The sequence below is a fragment of the Aegilops tauschii genome, chromosome 2, assembly GCF_002575655.3.
Source record: "Aegilops tauschii subsp. strangulata cultivar AL8/78 chromosome 2, Aet v6.0, whole genome shotgun sequence".
In the NCBI taxonomy this organism is placed as follows: Eukaryota; Viridiplantae; Streptophyta; class Magnoliopsida; order Poales; family Poaceae; genus Aegilops; species Aegilops tauschii.
Window position 1 is genome coordinate 397,806,144 of NC_053036.3, and position 11,505 is coordinate 397,817,648.

General features: G+C 44.2%; 1 protein-coding gene across 1 annotated transcript; it reads right to left on the bottom strand.

Moving 5' to 3' along the window:
- Positions 1–8,218: 8,218 nt before the first annotated feature.
- LOC141041063 (uncharacterized) lies at positions 8,219–11,298 on the bottom strand. The gene is made up of 11 exons (XM_073507174.1): positions 10,819–11,298; positions 10,568–10,723; positions 10,268–10,471; positions 10,050–10,181; positions 9,582–9,867; positions 9,290–9,462; positions 8,983–9,174; positions 8,766–8,891; positions 8,576–8,691; positions 8,422–8,497; positions 8,219–8,335 (listed from the first exon to the last, which is right to left on the bottom strand). Exons 1-11 carry the CDS (start codon positions 11,296–11,298, stop codon positions 8,219–8,221), a joined length of 2,058 nt encoding a protein of 685 aa, XP_073363275.1.
- Positions 11,299–11,505: the final 207 nt, after the last annotated feature.

Genomic DNA, 11,505 nt, shown 5'->3' on the forward strand with positions numbered 1-11,505 from the left:
AAACTTTAGCTGAAGTTTTGAAAGAGAAAGGGAAGATGTCAACTTGGTACTTAGTCTTAGCAGCAGCAATGGTCATAACAAATTTATTTCCTTGTTCTTCTCGTTGCTATATTTTATTGATATCTGCATATATATTTACGATCTTCAAGTCCTGGGGTTCTTAGCATAATTTTGTTGATGTCTACATATATATTTACGCAAATGAGCAGAGGCATCAATTCATCAGGGTCATATCTACATGGGCAATGCTACACTTACGTAAAAATTGTCACGTACCTTACGTAATAACCAACATGGACAAGTAGGATTGGATGTAAGAGGATTGAGGGGCCCACCCCCGTGAAAATCAGGTGGGGTGGGGTGGGGGGGGGGGAATTATGGTTAGGAAGGTTACGTTACTTTACGTTTCCTTCGTAGATGGAGCATTATCGTATCTACACCACCTGAACTGTAAATTATGCCAGCTTACATCACCAAGTTCAAATTATTGACCTACACAATTTTACTAGAATTATTATACACGCCCGGCTTAGCCATGTATAAATTGATCAATCAATTGTGACAAAATGTCAACATTTTAAATGGCACCATGGTGGCTACAGGAAGAAGAGACAAGAAGGTTGTGTGGCCATTTCTGTAAGCTATCGTGTCCCAAGATCGTATACAAATGGTGGCTTTGACATGGGGCGACATTGCATTCACCTTAACACCAACCCAGTTAAAACCAGTATCATTCACCTTAACACCAAACCAGTATCCCGAGCATCAAAGATTGGTGGGTTGAGATGGCTTCCACCCAAAGAATCCATAAGCGGACTATGTCTATTCTCACCATGCTTGTTAGTAAGATGATTTGGAATGAACGGAACGCACACGTTTTCCGGAACAATGCGGCCCCTCCGTTTATCCTCCTACAAGCCATCAGGAATGAGGCATGGCTTTGGGCGCGAAACATTTGGGTGTAATTTTGACGGGAGGATAATTATCCTGTAATACTTTTGCTTCTTGTAACTCTTCTCCAACTTCTTAATTAATAAATAAGGCAAATCTTTTGCCTCCGTTTCAAAAAAGAAAAAAACATCGACGCCCAGCTGCAAACAAGTGAAGCTGGATTTAATACGATTTGGAACCTGTCTTTATAGGTGGAGGAAAAGTTAAACAGTACAATTGCAAGGCTGGAAACCCAGCTTCACGAAGAGCAGAAAGAAAGGCAAGCCGTAGAGAATAACTTGAGAGAAGAGATTCGTTCACCGAAGGATGAGCCTTGCTCCGGTGCACCCCCCCTAACTCAATTTCCTAGGGGTATTCTTGACCCCCGCCATCTATTTTTTCTCCGGCCCGCCGCTGCCCATATCCAAGCCCCGTATAACCCGTATGACCCATACGTATGTATACGGTGACATCCCGAAAAAAAAGGATGACACGACCCCACGACCAGGTAGGACCTGCCGACAGCCGATCCATCAATCACGCAGCTCAATCAATCACGCAGCTCCATCATTCACGCAGCTCCTCCATCATTCTGGTGAGTTTCTGTAGGAATATCGGCAGCGGCGATCTTATCGCCGGCGATCTCGTCCGAGAGCGCGCGCGGCGCCGTCGTCAACCTCCAGCGCTCGCAGGTACCGCATCCCGTTTCCCCACATTTGTCTCGCTCGTGGCAGCATCAAACGAACTGCCGCTGTTTTCGTCGTAGTGGTTAACCTAGCGGGGCGGGCAACCTAGCTTTCTGGCGGTCCAGGCCATCGCAGATCTTGTTCTGGTAGTGCTGCTCGTCGTGATATACACAGTGATCACGCGGGCTAAAGTGGGTTTCTTCTTTCTAGGGTTAACCTAGCGTCGGTTGCCGTCGGTTGTGTGCACGACGGCTCCGTTATTTGATGCGGCGGCTTACCTAAGTATCCGGCGATCCAAAATAATCACGACTGGTGCCGTGGGCTAGGAATCCGGCGGTGCATGTTATCACGGGTAGCGCTGCTTCTCGTGATCCAAAGTGATCACGTACTGGATTCGTGGGACGTACCTTAACGCCGCTTGGTGTGGAGAGGGGGGAGGATCCAGGGCCGATCAGAGGTCGTTGGCGTCGGTTGTGTGCACGATCTGAACGCCCTCGGTTGGGGCGCTCTCCGGTTGGTGTAGTTTATTTAACATCCGTGATCGTGCGCTAGGTGTTGTATATGTCAGCATTGATAATGTTTGCACATGTGATGATACATATTAATTGTTGTAGGAAATGGCGGACGATGAGTTAACTGATATGATGTATGAGATGGAGTTTGGAGAACTGATGAAAGACTGGATAGAAGATTGGTCAGATGATGAAAATTCAGATCGTGGAGATAGGTCAGAGAATGGGAACGTATTGGAAGATCTTAATGTGAGTGGCATTATCATGTTGTAATTTTTTGGTGGCATCCGACAATATTATATTTTGAAAATTTATAGATGGATGAACATGATGATGGTCAGGAAAACAATGAGCATGATGATGGTGAGGAAAACAACTCGGAGATCTCGAATGAAGATTACATTAGTCAGGTATGGAAGTGGAATTTTTTGTTGGCATGCATGCAAATTGAATTAATCCTGGAATATTATATGATAAGTACTTATGTATTTGTGTTATATTTTTCAGCTCATTTCCGAATGTCATAATGCGTATGACTATTACGGTGAATCCGACGCGGAGACAGGCCTTGATGTCGAATCATTAGCTGCATCTGATTCTGGGGAGTCGCAATCGTCGGTCATCATGAGTGAGGTATGTATGTAATCAATGTTGTATGAAAGTAATGTTATACCATAGAAAACTGTTTTCATGGCTATGTTATGATTGTGTAGGTGACAGAAGTTGAGGGGAAAAAGAATGTCCAAGATACTGCTAGTGCAGATGATAAGAGGGATATGTTCATGCAGATAATACAAATGACTTTTACGTCTCACGAGGCTGCGTATGATTTCTACAACAGCTATGCTAGAGATAATGGTTTCAGCATTAGAAAGAATAGGGTCAGGTATAGCAAAACCGAGTCACGTCATATGCGTTATAGGCGGTTTGTTTGTTCCAGACAAGGAAAACGTGACAGCAGGTTGCTAACCGAGGAAGGACACAGCCGTAGGCTCAGACCCGAGACACGCTGCCACTGCGAAGCGCACCTGACCGTGAAGCTTGACCAAAAGCGTGGGGTTTGGTATGTTGATAGTTTTGAGGACAAGCATAGCCATATCTTGGCAGGACCGGACGAGGTACCTTTTCTTTGGTCCCACAGAAAAATCAAAGAGTACCAGAGAGCTGAGATACTGTCCATGGGAGCTGCAGGGATTAGAATTCACGACATGATGGATACCTTCATCAGCAAACATGTATGGTATGGCGGTGTTGGTTTTACCAGGCGTGAAATATACAACCTTTGCGCCAGGGAGAAGAGGAAGCTGCTTTCAAAAGGTGATGCTGCCACAGTCATAGGCATCATGGTCAGTAGGAAACAGAGGGATCCTAGCTTCTTATTCGAGTACAAGCTAGACAAGGAAGGACATATGAATAGGATGTTCTGGTGTGACTCCCAGTCTCGTCATGACTATGAGGACTTCGGCGACGTGCTTGTATTTGACAGCACGTACAAGATGAACCGGTATGGTATGCCATTCATACCCTTTGTTGGTCTTAACAATCACCGGAAGACCACTGTTTTTGCTTGTGCCATAGTTTCGGACGAGACCGAAGAGACATATGTGTGGCTGCTGGATACTTTTTTGAGGTCCATGTGTCAAAAGATGCCTATGAGTGTTATCACGGATGCCGACGCTGCGATGATCAAGGCAATTCGCCAAGTCTTGCCAGACGTGTGGCACCGTATATGTACGTGGCATATAGAAAAAATATGAAGATTCACCTCAGTCACAAGTCCTTGAAGGAGTTCCGAACTCTTCTGTACTACAGCACGTCCACGGCCACGTTTGAGGAGAGATGGCACGCGTTTTCCAAAAGATGGCAGTCGGAAAAAACAGTAACATGGTTGAGACGGATGTATAAGAAGAGGAGACTGTGGGCCGCGGCTTATCTGACAGAGGGTTTTTGGCTTGGCATGAAAAGCAACCAGATGAGTGAAAGTCTAAACTCATGCCTTCACCTCCACCTAGACGGTGAAATGACCCTGGTGGATATGATTTTGCACTATGAGAACGCCGTTGTACGTATCCGTGAGAATGAGGCACGAGATGATTGCATGGCCTCACAGAGTTTACCGGTGCCAGTTACTAGCTCGAGGGAACTTGAGATAGCTGCTTCTCACGTCTTCACTCCAGCAAACTTCTATATGTTGCAAGCTGATCTTAGGAAAATTGGTGGCATGGAGATTGTAGAAATAAAGCTCGGAGACGGATCACAGCAGTACATCGTGGCCTGGAAGAATAACCGGAAGAGCCGTTTTTGGGTGGAGTACACTCCAATAAATTCCGCAGAAACTATAAGGTGCAGCTGCAGAAGAATGATTCGAAAGGGTCTACCTTGCAAGCACATATTCCATGTACTGAAGTACTTGAATATATCTGAAATACCAAAGTGTTTAGTTCTTGTACGGTTCACGAAAGACGCAAGGTTGGGACTGCCCGCCAGGCGCACAAGCGATCTGTTGGGATTTGGATGGACTGGAGCAGCTGAAAGAATGAAATATAGCCAGGTCAGTGTGTTGGCTTCAGAAGCTATGCATGCAGCATGCAAACACCCAACTTTGTGGGATCAGTTACAGGAGAGTTTGAAGGCCGTGATAGCTAAGAGCCATGAGTATGATCAGCTAAAGGAAAATTTGAGTAAGAAAACGGCTGATCTTAGTACTTGTGCAATTGAATATGTAGATGATGGTGAAGGCAACATAGTTGAAGTTCATGATCCTATTAAAGTATCAACGAAAGGTGCAACTAAGGTAGATGAGAACCGCCCTATGTCGAAAAATGGTAGGCCACTTTCGTACGACGAGATCAGAATCACGTGCGGCGCATGCAAATTGCTAGGGCACACTAAACGCAGTAAGAAATGCAAACTAAATAAGAAGTAAGTTTTTGTATGCATTGTAGGTTATAATTGTTTTTAACTTGTCATTCATTAACTTTTCCTGTTATCGTGTGCAGAAGCGTGGTGGGCGAAGAAGAGTAGAACAGTTGCTAAAGTTATGTTAGGATGAATCCAGTGATCTAATAGTGAGGTGTTTACAATGTGTTACTGCATACATGATACATGATATATACTATTGCAAGAGGCCAGTACCTTGAGATAGTGCTTGTAGCATATATGGACTAAACAGGAGGCGGTCACTAGGGACTTTAATCATGGAAAATGGATAGCATTTTAGCCATTGTAATGATGGCATCTTTTGTGTTGTCCACTGTAGTTAAATTATATTAGAAAACTAGACGATACCTGGCATGTTGTTGCGGGAATGTTTTGCAATATATTCATAGAGAAATGGTTACGTGTAACATGTATATGTTGTTGCGGGAATATTTTGTTTGCATGTTGTGGTGGACCTTTCTCCATACATGTTGAATGACGAGGTGGCAAACTTGCATGTTAAGAGAAATAGGTTAGTGGTGGCTAGTTTTTTAGATATAGAAGATGTAATTATGTGTGGTAATAATAAAAAAATTCACTCCTTTGGTTCACCACCATTTAGATATAGAAGATACCAGCTCACTTTGGTCTATAGTATAGACTTCGTACCAAAAACCCACCATTTTCCCCTTATAAAGAAAAGAAAAACCCACCATTTTATGGCTTGTAGTGTAACTCGGGCCGCTTGTCGCGATGACGTGGAGGGGGGGTGACGGATGCCGTAAGACGGCGCGACACACGACCGCTCCCATTGCCGAGCCCATTTAACAATTTTTATTTTGATTACAGCCCGTTTAAATGGGCCGCGCTGGCCACCTGGTCGGGGCGGTTCTTCCCTCGCGATCTCCACGCGCGTTCTATCTATCCACTGCAACCGCCGCCACCGCTGCCGCCACCGATCCACGTCTTGCCGCCGGTCACGTTACGCCATGGTTTCGTGGAGCGACGAGTCGAGCTCTTCTTCGGATGGCGAATCCGTGACTAGCCTGCAGGTACGCTCCTACTATATAATCTCCAAATAGTGCTAGGCTTAGGGTTAGAGTTCTTCATTTCCGGTATTTAACGCAGGGCATTGATTTGTGCATTATCTCTGTTGTTTCGTTTAGCTTCCTACGACTATCCCTTGCTATGAATGGAGTGGCATTGCTCACGATCTGTCTTCTCGTTGTCTGCATCGAGAACCTTGCGTCAGGCTAGTTGCTTTTGATTCCTTGGACACTGGCAGACGTTTTCTTGCCTGTGGTCAGAAGGTATGTTGTTCCGTATTGTAAATATATGTTTAAATTACCTCGTGCTCGATTTACTTCGCGGCAATCCATTGTTCTGCCCAAAATTGCATACATTTCAATTACTTTGTGCATTTACAAAGTCCGTATTTATGTTTTTTTTACCGTCTAATATTTGTTTTAGCACATAATAGCATATACTTGTAGTTAATTTATCCATATATATATATGTATATCATTGCATGCTACATTTTGTGTTTATATGATTGAGACCATATTTTTAGTGCATTGCATGTAATTGTATTGCATTTGTGCATATATGATTGAGACCATATTTTTCATACTGTAGGAAGAAGTGAAATGTAACTATTTGGAATGGGTAGACCCGGAGTGGTCAGTGGCTACGAAGTTCTGCCTGAGAGAACTGTGGAGCATGTATGACGAGAAGCTGAGACAGAATATTAAGAATGCTGAAGAAAAATGCATGTTAATTAGAGAAAAGAGGAGGACGGAGGAAGAGCTGAGATTTTTCAAAATGGACTTTGCTAAACTGGTGGCTGATAAGGAGGATGCTCTCACGCAGTTGGGCAATGCAAGATGGTCACTTAGCGATCTCAAAGAGGAGCTGGAGAAGAATAAGATGGCAGATCATGGTTGTGCCAATCTACATCAGGTCCTGAGGGTAAAGGCTGAGAAAGACCGGGACCGGGTGGTGCTAGAGAGAGACCAAGTGATGAGAGAGAGGGACCAACTGAAGCAAGAGAAGAAAAAACTTGAGTATATTATTGCAGATTTTCTCAAACAGAAACATGGGTACGTTGATAAGATCAAGAAGCTGAAGGAGATTTGTGATGAATTTTAAGTATGTTTTGTGGTTTATTGTTGAACAGAATGATCAAGTCCTATCTGCATTGTGGCCAGTTCATTTGTGTAAGGTCTAAGTATATTATATTAACCAATAAATTATATCACTTTCTAAATAGTTTGCCCTTGTTTGACCTGCATCCTAATGCGGGTTCTTGGCTAAGCACTGAAATTATTTTGCTTCCACCGGAGCTCTAAATCGTACTGATCAAGGGGGCGAAATAGTAGTTGATCATGTGATTGATGGTGCTACTGATCCTGATCTTCATGATGCAGAAAAGGAAAAGGCTAACAAAAATGCAGCAAAAAAACTGTGCAACGAGATTTGAAGCAACACATAACGCCAAGGGAGTCTGGCGCAAGACACGAGGAAGATCCACCTGTGGACGCCGATCCCGAGAGATCCAGCGGCAATCATGCGCACGGGATCCCAGGCGGATCTGCCTACTCCACCAACCGCAGGATCCACGGGTGGCCTGTCTGCGTCCGACACGCGGGCTGTCTCCACCGAGCGGTCGGGCGGGACCGGACCTGGCGCGTCCCCCCGCGCCAACTGGCGCTCGTCGACTGGGTCGCCCGCGCTGGGACCGGATCTGTCGTTGTCTCGGGCGCGGGATCCCACACCGGATGGCACGACAGCCGAGGTTGATTCTCAGGCAAACAAAAAGGAATTTATCAACTTTTTTTCTTATTGTTGAATAATGCCAAATCAAATCAAAAAAATATGCAAAAGTAAAAAGGAAATGAATTACTCTTCCATGGAAGAAAAGAATGAACACAGCAGCAAAAAACATTAAGGTAGAACAAATGAAGGGAAGCAAAAATTTATTGGTACGAACGTATAGTCTGACTGCATTACACATACAGAAGTATGTGTGAGCGACCAAAAATCCACACAAAATCCATGGTATCGTGCTTATTACATGAATGATAGAAAATCAAAGTTGTACATGCCGGGAAACGTGCTTCCGGACTTAAAACAAGCGACTGAAACTAGAATCTTGAATCATGTATGATGTCTTCACGCCTTGCTTTTCTTTGCGATGTCGCGGATTTTGTTCTTCACACATTCGAGCGTGTTGGTAGGTGAGAGAACCAACTCGGCGATGAGACGCCTTCTCCTTGCATTAACCGTGCCCTGCAATTTTTAGAACAAGGTTTAATGAATAGAAGTTGGTATTATACGACAATTGTACAAGTGTACGAGCAGAGAGGACAAATTACCTGGGTAAAATTGGCGGTCCATCGATCCCCGTCCCAATGCTCCATAACTTCAATCACAAAAAGGCCACAAGAGTTCCTAATATATATGCAAACATTAGTCACCGTGCACACGAACATGTCTTTCGTAAGTAGAAAATGATGAACCATAACTCACCCGTCCTCTTGTAGTGGCATGTCGATCTGAGGTATGATAGGCCACTTAGTGACGTCTGGATATTTGCCAGGTGTAATACAGTTTGCCTCTTCCATATCAATTGCTATTGCTAGTCGCTATTTGAAAGAAAGTAGTAGTGAGAAACCATATGACATTTCATATGAAGAATGCTCAATGTCGGGGAGAGTACCAGTGCTTTCACAGTGTCGAGAGAGAACTCGAGAGGATAGAGCGAATCAAAAACTCGGAATTCTTTGCGGTTGTGCATCACCACGGTGATCCAGTGTGTATTGCCGACGTTCAACGGGATAAACGACTGAAATGTGGAACACATTTGTAATCAGATGCAATTATGCTTGTTGAAATGAGTGTTAATGAACTAGTAAGAACATATCGTACCTTATCACGGACGGTATACTCGTCCAGAACCCTACGTACTGCTCCAGCTTGCTCAGCGCACTGTCCATGTTGTATTTCGACGGTTTAGGGTTGTCTCGTGCCTTAGCACGATCAACAAGGTATTTGGACCTCCAGGCTGGACAGAGGTGCCGATCATGACCAACGCGCAGAGCCAAATGTGTCTGATAAGCATCGATAATCTGCGTAAAATAATAGAACATTTTATTTTCATAGGTGACACCTAGATTATGCACTTAAATAGCAGGACATGGTAATAGATCTTACGTCATCCGCCAGCCATGTATGCTCAAGTACCGGTCGTATACTCTCCACAGTCACAGAGGTGCCACGTTCATTGTAGTAAACTCTTTTTGTCATATTCTTCTCAAACCGAGCAGCTGCCTCCACAAACGCAACAGCAGCATCGATGAGTTCCGGTGTCAAATCGTCCTTAACAGAGCCTTCCATGTCATTGTCACTAAACAGAGCTGCATGATAAATTACGAACGTCACGAACGGTGAGTACATGAAATGGTAGTAAATTAAGCACTAAGATAGCTACTAACGGTACCTCTAGTTGCGGTAGTGTTGCCGGATGGCTTAGTACCGCGAGCGCTTCGCTTGCCGGGCTTGTCAAGTTTAAAGGGGGATTCAAATTTCTTGGGAACAGTCTGTCGGCGCTTCCCGGATATAACATCGTCTTCTTTTGCGGTTGCTGGAGACTTTTTCCCCTTGTTCTTACCCACCATCCTGTCGATAGAACTTGCAGAAATGTCAATGTCGGACGATTCTGCTCGAGGAGAATTACCTACAATCCAAGGGTTCTCCGGTGTTGCGCCGCACTCATCAGTAGGCTTCGTTGTCTTGTCAACATTTAACTTGGCAGGTGTTTTCTAGTTAACAAAAAAATAATGTGATAGGTTCAGTTAACGAAAATGAAGATGCATAATTGAGATAAATGAAGACAAATAAATGAAAACATACTTCCTCATCATCGTTGTTCTGGTTTACAACAGGCTCGTCAGGCTGTGTCAAATAAATCACCGGCTCTAGACCGTCAGAGTCATCCTTGTACATGAATTCTTTTTTTTTCTGGCGGACCATTCTCAAAGGAATCCACTTCTAGGTCGGCATCGTTGTTGCCGGAAGCCGCAGCAGCCGCTGGCTTGTACATCACACCATTTTGGTTCAACTTCTCTAACAATCTCTGCATTACATAAAAAATATTAATTAATGTCGGCACGGTTTTGCAACTTCAAAAATGTTGTAAACATAGAATTAAGGGTGTGTCACCTCGGCTACTTGTTCTGGTATTTCCTTCATTTGGTTGCGTATGTAATCCATACACCGCTTCATGATGAGGTTCATCATCTCGTCCGCGTTTGAGGCTAACTTGGACTTCTTTGCCGCACCAACGGCGGGCTTCATTTTTGGCTTTTCTGGTTCGGGTACTTTGCGCTCCTGCGCCCTATACTCCTTGGTTATGTTGTCTTCAATCTGCATGTGAAATACAAGTATATGTGATCAATAAAAATATTAATACAACTAATTATGTTATATAAAAGTTAAGAAGTACCCAACGTAATGAATTACCTTGATGTTACCACGGCCATGGCCTTGGTCATAATCAAACTTGTCTCTCCTTGAGGCTGCAGCTTCAGTCCAATTCCTCATTAGAGGTTCCATGGACAAGCTAGGATTGAATGCGCATTCACCTTCCAGAGGCTGAATCTTCTCCCAGTACAGGTACTGCATGAATATGAAAAATTACAATTAGTACTATACAGCAGGTAAATTAGCAATCATATTATTTTTTTGCAATGGTACAAGTCTGAAAGGTGTACCTGCAGGAGAGCTAAGTTCCCTCTCGGCCATTGGCGGAGGTGTTTGCCTTTCCTCACGTTGCGAAGGCAGTCCAACAGAACCCGGAGGGTGAATGCATTCCAATTAATCTTGGATATACGCTTCACATCGTCCACCAATGCGTAATATTGCTTTGGTACAGTCTTGCTCGACATGGGAGCAAGAACTGTTCCAAGCAACACGAGGACAACTCTCCGAAGGAAATCGTCATCGGCAGATTTATTTTTTGTGATGTCCACAATCAGATCATCGATGACTATGTTACCTGTGGTCTTGCTCAGGAATTGAGGCAGCACTCGATCTTTAACATCCTCACCTTCCTCACCGAGAATACCTTCTGCCGACAGTCCGTGGTTCTCCAAGGCCAAGATGCACTCAACATCCACGGCACCGAGAGACACTTCGCCAACCAAGTCTTGTACAATGAATCTGCCCTTACTAGGATCAAATATCTCAACCATGTACCGGATCAACAGTGTACGCATCTTCAGCGAAGGTATCTGAAGCATGCTACGGAGTGGTGTTTCGGCAAGTGCGGCCCCTTGACCGGAAGATAGACCGGCAATAAGTTTGCACCATTTTTCTACGGCGCAAACAATTTCTCCGTTGAGTTCATTCATCCTGTTAAAAAATATACTTGGTTATAGTACCATAAATTATGTAATCAA